This window comes from Cherax quadricarinatus, chromosome 24 (genome assembly GCF_038502225.1).
Source record: "Cherax quadricarinatus isolate ZL_2023a chromosome 24, ASM3850222v1, whole genome shotgun sequence".
Classification (NCBI taxonomy): Eukaryota; Metazoa; Arthropoda; class Malacostraca; order Decapoda; family Parastacidae; genus Cherax; species Cherax quadricarinatus.
In genome coordinates this window covers 10,331,127-10,350,217 of record NC_091315.1, presented here as the reverse complement: position 1 = coordinate 10,350,217, position 19,091 = coordinate 10,331,127, and the positions used below count along the sequence as shown (strand labels likewise).

The 19,091-nt window shown below is 38.3% G+C and overlaps 2 protein-coding genes across 3 annotated transcripts in view; one reads left to right on the top strand and one right to left on the bottom strand.

Moving 5' to 3' along the window:
- Positions 1-1,418: 1,418 nt before the first annotated feature.
- Positions 1,419-19,091, bottom strand: part of LOC138853158 (uncharacterized) — a 134,055-nt gene continuing 116,382 nt past the window's right edge. The window contains exon 2 of the mRNA XM_070088169.1: positions 1,419-2,847. Within this exon, the coding sequence (XP_069944270.1) occupies positions 1,547-2,230 (684 nt within the window). The 5' untranslated portion in view covers positions 2,231-2,847 and the 3' untranslated portion in view covers positions 1,419-1,546. The remainder of the gene's footprint in view (positions 2,848-19,091) is intronic.
- The window catches only part of LOC128690821 (peroxisomal N(1)-acetyl-spermine/spermidine oxidase), a 60,884-nt gene continuing 55,859 nt past the window's right edge, over positions 14,067-19,091 (top strand). The window contains exon 1 of one of the 2 annotated variants that reach the window (XM_070088168.1): positions 14,067-14,233. In XM_070088168.1, the coding sequence (XP_069944269.1) occupies positions 14,090-14,233 (144 nt within the window). In that variant the 5' untranslated portion in view covers positions 14,067-14,089. The remainder of the gene's footprint in view (positions 14,234-19,091) is intronic. The other variant, XM_070088167.1, reaches the window with a different exon arrangement.

Sequence of the window (19,091 nt, the reverse complement as noted above, 5' to 3'; positions counted from 1 at the left end):
TTGTGCGCAGACAATACATCTCTTCTGAGCAATGTGCAAAAATGGTATTACCTCATCTTCTGTATATAGTCTTACTGTCTTCAAGTTATGTCCTGGAATTTGTATTGATAAAGCCACTGGATGGCGAAACGTCTATAATAAAGATACTCAGATGTTGCACATGTGTCTTAATTTCATCACTCTTCTGTATTATGAAGTGATCACCTTCCCTCCTCAAACGCTTGGGTATATCCTGAGGAGTTCGAGGACGGTTTTGTATAGCAGGTGTTGTTACTTGGTTATTTCATTATGAGTTGTCTGACAACAGACACACAAAATTCACCATACGGTGGTCTGTTGCCAGTCTTCATTTGGTACATTATGCATTGAGCATTGAAATGTCCATGAGGTGGAAGAAAAGTTTCATATACCACTTGTAACTCTTACGAACACAATCAACAAAGTCAATCTGCATATCACATTTGTCAACGAAGTGCATGTTTTGTGTATAATCAATCACTGTCACTAGTTTTTGAATATGTTGATTAGTCATTCTATCAACTTTGCCACTCTCTTGCATTTCGTTACGGTGAATGGTTGTCAACAATGTGACATCTCGTTTGTCATGCCACCGTAATGCCATGATGTCATTGGTAGTAAACACCTGCACCTCATCACCACGAGTGCCTGCGTTGAACCTGGGCATATGTTTACGATTAGAATGCACTGTGCCACACACATCTGTCTTGTTCACTCGCAAGAAATCACTGAGTAAAGGGCTTGTGTACCAGTTATCGGTATATAATGTATGCCCCTTACCAAGATAAGGTGCCATCATGCTTCTCACTGCGTCACCTGAGATACCCAATAACATCCTTGTATCTTTCAATGTTCTACTTCCCGTGTATACAACAATATCCAATACCAGGCCACTGTCACAGTCACAGAGTACAAACAGTTTTATACCAAAGCGTTTCCTCTTGCTCGGTATATACTGTTTGAATGACAGTCTACCTTTGAACAAATTCAAAGATTCGTCAAGTACAAGATTCTTGAATGGATAAAAGTACATGTTGAACTTTTGTTTGAGATACATAAAAACATTTCTAATCTTGTGTGACCTGTCACTTCTGTCAGGCCTGGTTTTGTCAGAGAAGTGCAACATACGTAAGAGTAAGGTAAACCTGTTCACTGGGATGATTTCACTGAAGACCGGGGTAGAAATTAGCCAATCTGTGGACCAGTATGCTTTTATATTATGCTTATAGACATGAGGCATAAGCATTATTGTTGCAAAAAGCAAATATATTTCTGCAACAGTTGTCTCTTTCCACCGGTGTAGTCTTGACTGTGGTGATATGATCGTATTTGCCATGGTGTACTCAAAATACTTGTTACTTTCCCTGACAATAGTTTCCATCAAGGGCTGGTCAAAGAATTCCAGTTCATTTGCAGTGTTTCCAAGGGGACAAGTAGGTAGAATTCCACCTTGAGAGTCATCAAAGTGGTGGGGCTTGGGAACAAAATTGGGATTTTGCTGCCAATCCTAGATACAGTTTGCTGGTGGTTACTGGACATCATAGGCTGGTTGTGCTGGTAGTTGTGGTTGTGGTGGGCTGGTGGCTGATGCTCCGCTTTGCTCTTGAACTGAGGAGTCAGCAGCATGGGTCCCAGCCTGGGCTGGTGAGTCATGCATGGCCGTGGCACTACCATCACCACTACCACCATCTACTGATGCCTGTGGTCTATCCATGCCAAGTGTAGCCACATCATCCTCACTTTCACTGTCTATTCCTGGTGTAGGGCCATGGGATGTACTCCGTCCCCTGGGCACTGCATAGGGAACACTACCCGAGCGCATGCGGCGGCGTATATACCGACGCTTCACTGGTGAATATGTTTCTTCACTATCACTACTCGAATGATTGTCAAGAACAATAAAATCACAATCCACGTCACTATCATCATCATTATTGAAGTCAGAGGCCTGGCCATGCGAAAATAATAGTTTTCTCTTGCGATGAGGTACAACTGACTGTGACTGAGGAGTGCTCACACCAGAGGTAGAAGGTTGAGGATCATTAGGGTTTTCTGCACTATTATCGATATCCTGGTCATTCCTTTCGGTAACTAACTGATCAAAGCCAAAGAATTCGTCTTCATTTCCACTTCCATCAGAGTCAGGACTATCAGATAGGAAGAGGAGAGTCCCAATTTTCATTGGAGTGAGAGCTGCCTTGCGACGAGGCATGGTGAACAGAGGTAACTGAGCTGGCGTTCCCACAATGCTATGCGGGCTAATAGAATTTTTGTTTATGGCGCACACACACCACGCAGGCCCGTTCTCTCACATGTAGGCCTACCAGCCTTTTCGCGCTAAATTTGACGCCGCTAGAATTTTGACGTAGATCTACGGTTTGGACCCTGAACGTAAAGCCATAGATCTATGGCACAGACCCTGAAAGGGTTAATACAGTAGGGCCCCACTTATATGGCAGGTTAGGTTCCAGGCTACCGCCGTAAAGCGGAAATTGCCGTGAAGTGGAACACCTTTTTTTTCCACTTACAAATGCATACAAATACTAGATAACAAGTTTACACTAACATATATTAAGTTAGCAATAGAACTAGGCATCAAAAAACAATAAAAAAGTACAATACACACATAGTGCACTCATTACTTACCTTAAAATATTTATAGTCTTAATCTAGGGTGAGACAAGTAGTATTTATTGTAAGAAATCAAGTGTGGCATGTATGGTAGTCAGCCGGGCTACCATACCAGGCCACCCCACCTATACATAATATTCTATTACATTTAAGCATCCCAGAGCGATAAAATGCATATACAGTTTACTCATTACTTACCTTAAAATATTTGTAGTCTTAATCTAGGGTGAGATGAGTAGTATTTATTGTAAAAAATCAAGTGTGGTATGTATGGTAGTCAGCCGGGCTACCATACCAGGCCAACCCACCCACACATATATTCTATGATATTTAAGCATTCCCGAGCGATAAAATGTATATACAGTTCACTCATTACTTACCTTAAAATACGTATTTGTAGTCTTAACCCTTTCAGGGTCCGTCCCGTAGATCTACGGCTTTACGTTCAGGGTCCAAACCGTAGATCTACGCCATGAGCTCAGCTCACTCTGATAAACTGTGAGTGGTACATTTGGGCCTAGATATGAGAGAATACATCTATGTGGTATGTGTGCACCACATAAAACAGATCCTGCAGCACACTGTGTATAATGAGAGAAAAAAACTTAAATCATGATTTTTCGATTAAAACAGCAACTTTGCAGTGTTTTTTCGTATGTTTTTTATAGTTGTATTTGCGATTTCTTGGTCTCATTTGATAGAATGGAAGACATATTACAGAAATAGAGATGATTTTTGATTGGTTTTAGCACAGGAAATGGCTTGAAACCGAGCTCAAAGTAGCGGAAATGTTAAATTTTTGCCGATATTCAAGAGTAAACAAACGACCTCACACGTCTAATACACGTCAGCTGGTGGGTCTAATATACATTCACAAATATGGTGATGATATTTATACAATTATTACAGTATTGCATAACAGTAAATCTTCTATTTTTTGGTGTGAATAAAAATTCATTATGTGAATAAAAAATCAAAATGGAATTTATTTGTAAAGCCTCAAAACATAACTAATGAACAGAGGAAACGTTAGTTTAGTGCCAGGAATGCCTACATTGTTTATTCTGGACCCTATTTTGAAATTGGAATATTTTGAACTTTGTGTTAAATTGGCCAAATTAACAATTTCCAATCACTTTATTTTGTAGTTGAAACAGTTGACTTGGCGATTTCTTGTGCTCAGTCGATAGAATAGAAGTAATACTAGTGAAATAGCTAAGAATTTGGTTGATTGGAATAATGTAATTGGCCTAAAATGGGAGTCAAAGTCGGCAAAATCGCCGATTCGTAAATGTCGCTGACACATCAAAATTCGCGAGAGCATAATTTCGTCAATTTTCCACCAAATTTCGTACTTTTTGTTTTATTACCTTCACAAAAAGATTCTCTACGATTTCATAAGAAAAAATAACAAATTTTTTTTTTGAAAATTCTTGGACACTGGTGCGTGACTCCAGATTTGGGCCTTGGACCCTGAAAGGGTTAATGTAGGGTCAGGAGTAAGTAAATGAGATAAAACGAATAAATGAGAGAGAGAAAGAATGAGTGCATGAGAGAGGACAGGCGCCGAGTTATATAAACAAACCAGGTGAACTTAAGTTTTGTAAACAAAGTGTACACGTCTGGTTTGTGTACAAGTTACATTGTGTACAGGATGTCTCTGCATTGATACGGTAGAATAAATAAAGAAGAACACTCCCATTCTCATGTAACATCATTTTGAGAAGAAATGATGCTCTGAGTGAAGGCAGTGGAAATAAGCCACTCTGACTTTTTTGGGTTATCCTAGGTTCTCTACACATATGCTGTTATGTATGATAATCTATGTAACTGTATTTGTGTATACCTGAATAAACTTACTTAAATACATACGAAAGGAATAATTTTCTACAGTTATCCCCAGTAACACATTTTCCCTTATGTTAGATTAGAGAAAATGTTATTCTTGGCATCACTTGTACAAGTTATCTGGCTACCACATCTCATATTTATGTTTATTTATTCCATTGTGGGGTGTATTTGTCATCTTTATATGTTATGTATCATGTTTATTATATAATTTTGAAAAAAATATCATGGATGGATTAATGAAAATGTGTATATTAGCGTAATATACGACATTTAATGAGACTCGGTGATTATTATTATTATTTATAATATGGCGTCACTTGTGCAAGTCGTCTGCTACCACATCTCTTATTTATGTTTATTTATTCTACTGTGGGGTGTATTTATCATATTTATATGTTATGCATCGTGTTTATTATATAAAATTTTTGAAAAAATATCATAGATGGATTAATGAAAATGTGTATATTAACGTAATATACGACATTTAAATGAGACTCGGTGATTATTATTGTCATTACTAATATGACGTCTGGAGACATAAAACACTCTTACTGATTTTAATGTGTACCTGCATGCCAGCACAGTGTGTAAGTTTATTTAAGTACAGGTATACATAAGTATAATTATCAGAGTATATATAAAATATGAAATAACTTTTAAAAACACTTAAAATTTTGGAGTTTCCAGACATAATGGAGAGACTTAGTGCTTACGGATCTCACAGAGAATGTAAACAAACTGGGTGGGTCGCGGTGACCATATTAGAAAGTCAGGTGGGGTGAGCCGTATAGCGAATTTTGGTCATAATTTGAAATGACCGTATTAGCGGAATGCCGTAAAGTGAAACGCCATAAAGCGGGGCCCTACTGTATGCTGTTGGAGTGAGAGCAGGATAACTTTTATGAAGGAATTTGTGGTAAACCAGTTATCTGGGCTTGAGTCCTGTGGTTGGGAAGGGTAGTGCCTGCACTCTGAAGAACGAGTGAGGATGTTGGGGTAATCTGATTGTGATGTTAGCACACTTCTGGAAAGATGGTGATTGAATGAATGTTGGTGACTGTGTTTTCTTCTCTGGCTCACCTTGCTTTGAGGGAAGACAGACGTTAAGTTTAAAAAAAGGTAAAGGATTTAACTACAGTATTCATGAATATAGTACAGTACATACTTGTTATAGTTTAACTTTGAATTTGATAAGTATGTTGCAATTTTTTTTTCTGTTAAGTTATTCCATATCTTGGGCCCTTTAATTTGCATAAAATTTCTTTAGATATTGAGTCGAGTATGAGGGATATCAAAAAAGTTAATTGCTTCTGGTGTTGTGCCTATGTGTTCTGTTGTCATTTTCTAGAAATAGCCAGAAATCAGCATCAGCATTACAGTCTAGTATAATGAACATGCAGATTGAACAGAAGTATGTATGAATGGCATTTATGTTTAGTAAGTTTAGAGCTTTGGCAATGAACATAGTGTGCGACTTATAATTAGAGTTTATGATTGCTCTGTGAGCTGAGTGATACATGGCAACCTCGGTTTTCGTGATTAATTCGTTCCAGAAAGTCTGACGAAAACCAAATTGTACGAAAACTGAAGCAATATTTCCCATAAGAAATAATGTAAATTCAATTAATCCGTTCCAGACACCCAGAAATATTAACAAAAAATACATTTTATAGAGAAAAACTATAGTTTTACATACAGAAAAAAATGAGAAATAAATATAAATGACTAATGAAATGGATAAATGAACATTTAACATCACTTCTACCTTTATTGAAGACTTGTTGGCGTATGGAAGACGACGAGGAGGGGAGAGGGAGGAGGAGAGGTTATTGCTTGGAAGGGGAATCCCCTTGGACCTGATACATAGTTGTACAAAAGAAATACAGTGGTTTAGTGTACATGCCAAAAGCCCCTTGTATGCAGAGCATTGTGGGCAGGCTTAAAATTAAGTTAAGATTAACGAAGCAATGATATATTCAGTGGTAAAAATACAGTAAACAAATTACAACATGAAGTACACATCAGTATTTCAAATAAAAGGCTTTATAGTTGTACAGATTTGTAGCATATTAGATGAGTTACTGAGCATTCAAGTGAATGGAGTATTCTATTAGGTAATGTAATTACTACATAAAAACATAGTTTGATAGGATCACAGGTTATACATTTATGAGATACAGTTAATCAGTATTTATTTAGTTGTGGGTGAGTAAGTGGTTTTTAAGAAGAGTCTTGAATTGATAAACAGACAGTGTTTCTTTTATATTCACAGGTAATGAATTCCAGATTTTTGGGCCTTTTATGTGCATTACGTTTTTACATAGTGTGAGATGGACACGAGGAACATCAAAGAGTGATCTGTGTCTTGTGTTATGGTCATGTGTTCTGTTGAAGATGGTAAGGAGAAGTTTGAGGGGAGGGTTTATATCCTAGTAAAGTGTTCTATGTATGTAGTAGGTACAGTAATAAGTATGGATGTTTTGTACAGTTAGTAAGTTTAGAGTTTTGAATATTGGTGGAGTATGCTGCCTGTAGTGAGAATTTGTTATTCTGATTGCAGCCTTTTGTTGGGTAATTAACCCTTTGACTGTTTCAGGCCCCTTTCTGAAACTGTCATTCTGTGTCACTCAATTTTTGAAAAAAAAAATTATTTTTTCTTATGAAATGATAGAGAATCTTTTCCCGATGGTAATGACACCAAAAGTTCGAAATTTGGTCGAAAACTCATGGAATTATGCTCCCGCGAAGTTAGTGGTCTCAGCGACATATGCGTATCGGCGATTTAGCCAGCTTTGAGTCCTATTTTCAGCCAATTATATTGTTCCAGTTGACCAAACTCATAGCTATTTCTTTAAAACTCCATTTTATCTATCAGCTGAGTACAAGAAACCTCCCATTTACTAATTTGGACTACCCAATATGGTGGTCAGAAATTGGCAATTTGGCTAATTTCACGTAAACTAAAAAAGATGCCAATTTCAAAATAGGGTCCAGAATAAACAAGGTAGACATTCGTGGCACTAAAATAACATATGCTCTGTTCATTAGTCACATCTCTAGGCCCCTCTTATATTATTATTGCTTTCTATTTTGATTTTTTATTCATACAAAAAATACAAAATTTACTGTTATGCAGACTACTGCATTATTGCAAAAATGGTATAAATAATATCAGTGCACTAGTGAAAAAATATTAGACTCCCCAGTTGATGTGTATTGGACGTGTGGTGTGATTTATTTACTCCTGAACATTGGTAAAAATCGAACATTTCCGCTACTTTGAGCTCAGTTTCAAGGTCGTTTTCATCGTCAAAGTAATGAAAATCATCTCTATTTCTGTAATATGTTTTCCATTTTATCACCTAAGACCATGAAAACGCGAATACAATGATAAATACTATACGAAAATACACCTCAAAGTCGACGTTTTATTCCAAAAAAACGATCAGAGTTTTTTTTTTCTCATTACGCAATGTGTGGTGCAGGATTTTTTTAATGTGGTGCACACTGACCACACAGACCCATTCTCTCACATGTGGGCCTACCAGCTTTCTCCCGCTTGATTTGAAGCCGCTAGAATTATTGAGTATATATACGTCAGAAACATTGGCTCGTAAGACGTATTTATACGTCGAAAACAGTCAAAGGGTTAATGGTCTGAGATGGTTTATTGTTGTTGAGCCCCATGCACAAATTCCACAGATGAGATAGGGGTAAATGAGTGAGTGATATAGCATATCTTCGATAGTATGCCTACGGTCTTGGAGATTTTCTTGGAAATGTGTTGTATATGTGTTTGAAATTTGAGTCTGTTATCAAGGTGGATTCCTAAGAATTTTTCCACAAGGACTTCTGGTATCAAGGCCCTATCCAGGGTTACTTCCCTTCTTTGTCTTTTACTGGCACTAGGACCAGCTTGAGAGTCACTGTTTCCCTGTCGCACAAAAAAATCTGTCCAGAGAGGTCTGTTTCTGGCATCTCTTTAAGCTTTGCCTAAAGTGGAACAGGGCTTTGTCATTGAGCATGTTGGAGACATGGCTTGCTACAGCTTTGTTTGGGTGATATTTCTCCACAAAACTTCGCAACTCACTCCACTTTACACACATGTCCTTAACCCTTTCAGGGTCCGTCCCATAGATCTACGGCTTTACGTTCAGGGTCCAAACCGTAGATCTACGCCAAAATTCTAGCAGCGTCAGATTTAGTGCGAGAAGGCTGGTAAGCCTACATCTGAGAGAATGGGTCTGGGTGGTCAGTGTGCGCACCATAGAAAAAATGACGCCCGCATGGCATTGTGGGAACGCCGACAAAGTAGCTTTGTTCATTGTGCCTGGCGGCAAGGAAGCTCTCACTCCCAACTCACTCTCCGGGCAAATTCTGACTCTCCTCTTCACAACTTACAGTTCTAAGACTGATGGAAGTGGAGCTGAAGACGAATTCTATGGTTTTGAACCATATGGTACCATTGTGCCATATGGTACAATGGTGCCATGTCATACAATGGTATCATATGGTACAATGGTATCATATGGTACAATGGTATCCTATGGTACAATGGTACCATATGGTACAATGGTACCTTATGGTACAATGTACCATATAGTACATTGTACCATATGGTACATTATACCATATGGTACAGGGTACAGGGACCCTAATGGAAATAAGCCTGTCTGACTTTTTTGGGTTATCCTAGGTTCTCCAAACATATGCTGCTAAGTATGATATTCTATGTAACTTTATTTGTATATAACTAAATAAACTTACTTATGATGCCACATGCACTTGAGTAAGTTTATTCAGGTGTACAGAAATACAATTACATAGATTATCATACATAGCAGCATACGTATAAAATCCTAGGATAACCCAAAAAAGTCAGGGTGACTTATTTCCATAGTTATCCCTGTATCTGTACCATATGGTGTCCTGTACTGTATGGTACCCTGTACCATATGGTACCCTGTAACATATGAAACCGTGTACCATATGGTCAATAGGTGTTGGTGGCATGAGACACCAGCCAAGACTGAGTGAGTGGCGACGCAAGCTAGCTACTGACTCCACAGTTTCCCAGACAAAGTGCTTTGTCATCCACCTCAAGGAACACGTCAAGTTCCTGTACACTTGTAAATATATAATAGAATATTACTAATATACAACATTTTTGCATATTTTTGTTGTAAACAACTATTGTAAACAAAATAATAATGAAAATATTAGTGTTTATTGTGTTGAATACAACAGTACCATATGGTATAATGAACCATATGGTATCATTGTACTGTATGGTACAATGTACCATATGGTACCATTGCATCATATGGTACCATATGGTACCATTACACCATATGGTACCATTGCATCATATGGTACCATTGCACCATATGGTACCATTGTATCATATGGTACCATTGTACCAAATGGTGCCATTGTATCATATGGTACCATTGTATCATGTGCCACTGTACCACATGGTACCATTGTATCATAGGGTGCCATTGTACCATATGGTACAATTGCACCCTATGGCACCATTGTACCATATAGTACTATATGGTACCATTGTATTCAACACAATAACCGCACTAATATTTTCATCATTTTGTTTACAATAAACTTGTAAACAAGTTTTGTAAGTAATATAATGATTAACAAATTAGTGCAGTTATTGTGTTGAATACAATGAGTGTACACTTATACAATATACATTATACTGGTCTCACAGGCCACAAATGTTATTAGAAAAAGAAAAAAATTAGAAAAGAAAAGAAAAAAGTATAAAAAACGTAAAATAAAAAAATGGGATTTTGCGGAAGTCACTGATGTTGTCGCCACCCGGTCATTTTGGGTCAACTTCCCACCGCTGTATCTCGGTAAGTACTGATCAGAATTTTTTTTTTTGTCTTATTACCTTCACAAAAATATACTCTTTAATTCTATAAGAAAAAAAATTTTGTTTTTTTTTGTTTTTTCAAAATTTCTTGGACACTGGAGCACCACTTCAGATTTTGGCCTTGGATCCTGAAGGGGTTAATCACTGAAGAAGGCACATTCTCCTCTCTCTCTCTTCCTTCTCCTTTGAAGCAATTTCCTCAGCTGCAATCTGTTGTTGTTCCAGTTGAAGGTGTTGCACCTCTTCAGTGGTTAGCTCTTTCCTGTGGTCATCCACCAGCTCTTTTATTTTTTTTTTTTAATTCTGTCGTGTTTCTCTCCTTCTTTATCAAAGGGCTGGCACTCAGAACTTTCTTTGGCCCCATGGTGGCTTATTTAGCAGTCACACTCAGTAAACAAGCACAAAAAACAATGGATTATTACGAAATGTTTCGGATGAATGTGCAGGGTAATGCTCACTCGAAGAGAAACAAAGCCAGACTGAGTCAGAATGTGTGGGATGGTTTGTGTGGGTGCGGGCAGGCAAACACATTTGGTACGGCGGACCACTGTCAACTCAATGAAAACTGAGCAGATGAACAAAAGCTGGGACAAAATTTTGGCAAAAAAAAAAGTCATCGAAAATCAAATTCAACGAAAACTAGGGCAAACAAAAACCAAGGTTCCACTGTAATTGGTTACAGGTGAATTGCCATTGTATCTCTACTGTCTTAGAGACTTTTGTAGATATTTGTTGAATCATTATCATCTTCCTTCAAGAAACTGGCCGTATCCCACCTAGGCAGGGTGGCCCAAAAAGAAAAATAAAAGTTTCTCTTCTTAAATTTAGTAACAGATACAGAAGAGGTTACAAGCCCCTTGCTTCTGGCATTTTAGTCGCCTCTTACAACACACATGGCTTACAGAGGAAGAATTCTGTTCTACTTCCCCATGGAGAATATGTTGAATATTATTTATTATTATTTTTTTATTAACACATAGGCTGTTTCCCACCAAGGTAAGGTGGTCCAAAAAAAAAAAATCACCATCATTCACTCCATCACTGTCTTGCCAGAGGCATGCTTACACTGCAGTTATAAAACTGCAACATTAACACCCCTCCTTCAGAGTGCAGATACTGTACTTTCCACCTCCAGGACTCAAGTCCAGCCTGCCAGTTTCCCTGAATCCCTACATAAATTTTACCCTGCTCATACTCCAACACCATGTCAAGTCCTAAAAACCATTTGTCTCCATTCGCTCCTATCTAACACGCTCATGCATGCTTGCTGGAAGCCCAAGCAGCTCGCACAGAAGACCTCCTTTATCCCCTCCCTACAACCATTCCTAGGCCGACATCTACCCCACCTTCCCTCCACTACAGATTTATACACTCTCGAAGTCATTCTATTTCGTTTCAACCTTTCTGGATGTCCGAACCACCTCAACAACCCCTCTTCAGCCCTCTGGATAACAGTTTTGGTAATCCCGCACCTCCTAATTTCCAAACTACAAATTCTCTGCATTATATTCACACCACACATTGCCCTCAGACATGACATCTCCGCTTCCTCCAGCCTTCTCCTTGTTGCAACATTCACCCATGCTTTGCACCCACATAAGAGCATTGGTATAACTATACTCTCATACATTCCCTTCTTTGCTTCCATGAACAAAGTTTTTTGTCTCAGACTCCTCAGTGCACCACTTCCATTTTTCCCTTCATCAGTTCTGATTCACCTCATCTTTCATAGACCCATCTGCTGACACGTCCACTCCTAAATATCTGAATACACTCACCTTCTCCATACTCTCTCCCTCCAGTCTGATATCCAATCTTTTGTTAATTTTTTTTATCCTCATCACCTTACTCTTTTCTATATTCACTTTTAATTTTCTTCTTTTACATACCCTACCAGACTCGTCCACCAACCTCTGCAACTTCTCTTCAGAATCTCCCAAAAGCACAGTGTCATCAGCAAAGAGCAACTGTGACAACTCGCACTTTGTGTTAGATTCCTTATCTTTTAACCCTTGTCACAGACCGGGCCGCGGGGGCATTGACCCCCGGAACTCTCTCCTGGTCAACTCCAGGTAAACACCCCTTGCCAACACCTGAGCATTCACTTCTCTTACAACCCCATCTATAAATATACAGTGGTGGGCACAGCTCCGCTAATCCGCTAACCGATAATTAGTGGAACTAACTTTTTGTTTAGCAGATTAGCATTTGAGCTAACTTCAGAAACTGTTAGCGGATCAATTAGCTTCTGCTAAATAATGAAGTTCTGCTAACTTTGAGTCCCCTAAAAAAATTTGTACATTGTTGGTAGTCGGAGAGCAATGCCTTTTCAACAGCGCATGTGTTTGTTCCTGTCTGTTGTGGGCGCTTCTCCAACAGTCAGTCAGGCACGCTATGGAGAAGGCCCAGCCAGAGTATTAATCAGCCCTGCCATCATCTGATCTTGGCATGATACCCATGCTATGCATTTTGCACAGTAAATAAAGTGTATGTTAGATTTAAACTGATGTTTTATTTCATTTGTTCATTTAACTATTTGTGTGCACCTGTATGGCTGTACCGCTGGTGCAGTGATAAGTTGGCCTCAAGGTTTCAACTTCAAGCACGATTTTCAACTACACTTCTTTGTAGTTTATTGGGTTCAAAATTTAAATTAAGTTAAATGCAAACATGAACAGAAACAGAGTAAAATAAACGAATACAATGAGTAACTGGAACTAATGAAGAAAGCAGTTAAATAAGCTAACTCAATCTGTTCGGGTGCTATGGGTCTTCAGTACAGCGACAAGTGTGTCCTTGTCGGTCGCTTGCATTACATCACAAAATTAAACAATCACTGTTTTCGCAGTAGCAGCACTTGATCATCATATGACCTTGGCATTCTATATATTATTAGGAAGCTCTTCAGGTCTGTTCTAAAAGTCTTAAAAGTAAAATTAAAAGACCAGAAAACTAAACCGAATCTGAGTTTATGTGAAAAAGTTAGCATTTAGCATTGGCTTGTGCTAATTTTTTTGGCTGTTTAGTGGTTTAGCATTAGCAGATCTAATTTTTTAGTTAGCAATTAGCAAAGCTAACTTTTCGGTTAGCTGTGCCACCCACTGTAAATCTATTGAACAACCATGGTGACATCATACATCTTTGTCTAAGGCCTAATTTTACTGGGAAATAGTCTCCCTCTCATTAAATTTCCCCTCTCTTTTGTTCTATTTCAGTATCGTTGAATTTAATATTTAATTGTAGATGTGGTTGTTCTCAAAAGATATACAAAATGTTATTTTAGTATTGAGAGTGAGTTTATCGGTATTCATCCATGTGTGAACCTTTTGTTTTTAGTCATTCACTGTAGTGCTTATTGGCATGGGTGGATCCGATTTAATAAAGGTTGTATTATCAACAAGATTACAGGTTTACATGTTGAGTGGCATTAGGTAGGTCACTGATATAGATGAAGAAAAGAAGTGAGCCCAGCATGCTACCTTAGGGGACACCTAGATTTACTAGGAGGGTATCAGACAAGGTGTCATTTTTGGCTACATGCTGTTGTCTCTTACTGAGGTAGGGTTGGAAAAATGTACAGCTCAGTCCTCTGAGTCTTTAGTGATTAAGTAGAAGATGTGCTGGCACCCTATATGTAAAATTTGCATCCTATTTATAAAACATAACAAAGTTGCAGATTAAAAAGTTTATTGTATGTTAATGCCACAGATGGTTAATTACATGGAAGGTACTGGCAGCTGGTTTGACATATCTGCCAGAGATGCTGACCAGTTTGTTGACTACGGTGATGACTTCCAGTGGAAAGATGGTTATGACACCTTGATCACTTACCTGAAGGTATGATATAACTTAGTAATTGTTTTTAATACTGTCTTTATGTCATGTATCAGTTTCTGTACTTCACACTTTTATACATCACTGGTAATTGTTTCCCCCTAAAGTTGGAATATACTATATGGTTTACTGTAATTTTTTTACCTTATGAAAATCTTTCCATGCTATTTTAAATGATTTTGTATTATAGTTATAAAGGAAGAGTTAAACATTCTGTTATGGCTACCATACAGTCAGTTGATAATTAATTACACTGAGAAATTAAAAATGTAAAAAGGGATTAGAATAACCTTCAATAAAGCAAACTATTGAGAAAATATAGAACTATACAAAGACAGGTACAGTAGGGCCCCGCTTTACGACGTTTTGCTTTACGGCGTTCCGCTAATACAGTCATTTTAAATTATGACCAAAACTCACTATACCGCTCCCCTCACCTGACTTTCTAATACGGTCACCGCGCCCCACCTGGTTTGTTTACATTCTTTGAGATCTGTAAGCACTAAGTCTCTCCATTATGTCTGGAAACTCCAAAATTTCAAGTGTTTTTAAAAGTTATTTCATATTTTATATATATTCTGATAATTATACTTATGTATACCTGTACCTAAATAAACTTACACACTGTGCTGGCGTGCAGGTACACATTAAAATCAGTAAGAGTGTCTTATGTCTCCAGACGTCATATTAGTAATGATAATAATAATCACCGAGTCTCATTTAAATGTCGTATATTACGTTAATATACACATTTTCATTAATCCATCTATGATATTTTTTCAAAATTATATAATAAACATGATGCATAACATATAAATATGATAAATACACCCCACAGTAGAATAAATAAACATAAATGTGAGATGTGGTAGCAGACGACTTGCACAAGTGACGCCATATTAGAAATAATAATAATAATCACCGAGTCTCATTAAATGTCGTATATTACGTTAATATACACATTTTCATTAATCCATCCTATTTTTTTCAAAATTAATAAACATGATACATAACATATAAAGATGATAAATGCACCCCACAATAGAATAAATAAACATAAATATGAGATGTGGTAGCCAGATAACTTGTACAAGTGATGCCAAGAATAACTTTTTCTCTAATCTAACATAAGAGAAAATGTGTTACTGGGGGTAACTGTAGAAAATTATTCCTTTTGTATGTATGGAAGTTTATTCAGGTATACACAAATACAGTTACATAGATTATCATACATAGCAGCATATTTGTAGAGAACCTAGGATAACCCAAAAAAGTCAGAGTGACTTATTTCCACTGCCTTCACTCAGAGCGTCATTTCTTCTCAAAATGATGTTACATGAGAATGGGAGTGTTCTTCTTTATTTATTCTACCGTATCAATGTAGAGACAACCTGTGGCCCGGTGGCCTGGTGGCTAAAAGCTCCCGCTTCACACACGGAGGGCCCGGGTTCGATTCCCGGCGGGTGGAAACATTTCGACACGTTTCCTTACACCTGTTGTCCTGTTCACCTAGCAGCAAATAGGTACCTGGGTGTTAGTCGACTGGTGTGGGTCGCATCCTGGGGGACAAGATTAAGGACCCCAATGGAAATAAGTTAGACAGTCCTCGATAACGCACTGACTTTCTTGGGTTATCCTGGGTGGCTAACCCTCCGGGGTTAAAAATCCGAACGAAATCTTAATCTCTTAATCTCTTAACCTGTACACAATGTAACTTGTACACAAACTAGACGTGTACATTTTGTTTGTTTACAAAACTTACCTCCGCTTGGTTTGTTTACATAACTTTGCGCCTGTCCTCTCTCATGCACTCATTCTTTCTCTCTATTTATTCGTTTTATCTCGTTTACTTACTCCTGACTCTACATTAAGACTACAAATATTTTAAGGTAAGTAATGAGTGAACTGTATATACATTTTATCGCTTGGGGATGCTTAAATATCATAGAATAGTATGTGTAGGTGGGGTGGCCTGGTATGGTACCCCGGCTGACTACCATACATACCACACTTGATTTTTTACAATAAATACTACTCATCTCACCCTAGATTAAGACTACAAATATTTTAAGGTAAGTAATGAGTAAACTGTATATGCATTTTATCGCTCTGGGATGCTTAAATGTAATAGAATATTATGTGTAGGTGGGATGGCCTGGTATGGTAGCCTGGCTGACTACCATACATACCACACTTGATTTCTTACAATAAATGCTACTTGTCTCACCCTAGATTAAGACTATAAATATTTTAAGGTAAGTAACGAGTGCACTATGTGTGTATTGTACTTTTTTATTGTTTTTTTGATGCCTAGTTCTTTTGCTAACTTAATATATGTTAGTGTAAACTTGTTATCTAGTATTTGTATGCATTTATAAGTGGAAAAAAAAAGGAGTTCCACTTCACGGCGATTTCCGCTTCACGGCGGTAGCCTGGAACCTAACCTGCCATATAAGTGGGGCCCTACTGTATAGTACAATAGAAAAGAGATAATGTAAACCAATATTTATTAAAGAGACTGTATTAGTAAAGATACTGTAGCAGGTTACAAATTATGTTCATGGAGAAGTGCTAAATACATAAGGATCATACAGCACATGGGAAATAGTAGGTAATCAGATTGATCCAAGTAAGAGGAGGTTAAACCCAGTTCCTTGAATTAAAAGCCCTTGACCAACATTAATCCTTAAACTGTCCAACTGTTGATTTACGTTTGTACCGTTGGCGCTCCAAACGTAGTTCTACGTTTTATATTTCCTGCCTCCAAATTTGGCATGTTTGGCCTGAGATGCCTGGTCAGTATAGAATGGGTTTTAACACTCGGTGTGTGCAATATTAAAAAAATCTGGGACCACTTAGTACCTTGTGGGAGCACCAGTTCAATTGAGTGCCAGCTAGAGCAAATAGAGTGGCAAACACCAGGGATTCACTGATATCATGTCGTATTATTAACACTCCCCTTTTAAGAGGAAAGTGATTTATGTGGCCACAAGTGGTCAAGGAAATATCAGAAACCTCGATAATAACCCATGTGTAACATTTGTGCAACATCCTTTTATTTTTGATACCACTGGTAGTGTCATCCTGCCAGAATGTCCTATAACCTATGCCCTAAGTAAAGTGAAACGATTCTGGAATGTGTGTAATACATATTTGGCCGGCTGGCTGGGCTGGACTTGGCTTGGCTTGGCTTGGCTTGGCTTGGCTTGGCTTGGCTTGGCTTGACTTGACTTGACTTGACTTGACTTGACTTACTGACTTTGGCTGTCCCTGTCTGTGTGTCTCTTTGTATCTCTGTCTGTCTCTATCTTTGTCTCTCTCTCACATGTACACATAAGTACAATTATACATAGCATAAATTACACAGGATAATCCAAAAATTCCAGGTGAAGTGTTATACAGTGCTTGTAGATATAAGACATAATAAGCATGACTGTCAAGTAGTACGCATATTCACGAATCAGACGTGACAGCTGCATCGTGTGTAATACCTGTTGGTTTACAAGCCACTCCCTGAGACTGAGAGACAAGCAGACAGAAAGACACACACACACACACACACACACACACACAGGCAGACAGAAAGACAGACAGACATAGGCAGACAGAAAGACTGAGACACACAGGCAGATATATAGACAGAGACACACAGGCAGACAGAAAGACAATCACACACAGGCAGACAGAAAGACAGATACACAAGCAGACAGAAAGACCAAGACACACAGGTAGACAGAAAGACAGATAAGCAGAGCTATATGGACAGACAGACAGACATACATGTTTGTGTGTAACAGTGAAAACAAATAAAGCCAGGGCTCCCTGCAGCAGTGCACAATCAGCATGTGTCACTGCATTCCTGCACTGTCAGCAGTTTAGTGACACTCGTCATAACACCATTATTGTCTAAAACGTTGCTGAGATCTATAAATACTTTGTATATATTTCTAAACAATAATAAATGGCCAAGGTAGGTGAAAATGTTCACCTGATGGTGTGATTGTGACTGTTTGAGGACCCTCGGTTTTCGTGTTTAATCCATTCCAGAGAGACCAGCGAAAACTGAAACCATTTTCCCCATAAGAAATAATGTAAATCCAATTAATCCATTCCAGACACCCTGAAGTATTAACAAAAAAAATTATTTTTATTTAAGATAGATTTACATGCATGAAAGAATGAACATTCAATGTGACAATTTCTTTTATTGAAGACTGTTGCTGGTGGATGGAAGACAGGGAAGAGGGGAGAGGGAAGAGAGATTATTCTCTGGAAGGGGAATCCCTCTCCATAAGGACTCTAGGTACCAACTCCTTATCTGGGGTCAATTCCCTTCTTTGTTTTTTAATGCCACTAGGACCAGCTTGAGAGTCGCTGCATGGCACTAAATATCTGTACAGAGAGCTCTGTTTCTGGTGTCTCTTTAAAATTTCTCTAAGATGGGGCAAGACATTGTCATTGTACATGTTGCCGACATGGCTTGCAACAGCTTTGTTAGGGTGATATCCCCATCTTACTCCATATCACACAGATCTCCATTACTACCACCATCACAACCACTACCACCCTCTACCACCATCACAACCACTACCACCCTCTACCACCATCATAACCACTACCACCGTCACAGCCACTACCACCATTTACCACCATCACAACCACTACCACTGTCTACCACCATCACTACCACCCTCTACCACCATCACTACCACCCTTTACCACCATCACAACCATTACCACCCTCTACCACCATCACAACCACTACCACCCTCTACCACCATCATAACCACTACCACCCTCTACCACCATCACTACCACCCTTTACAACCATCTCAACCACTACCACCCTCTACCACCATCA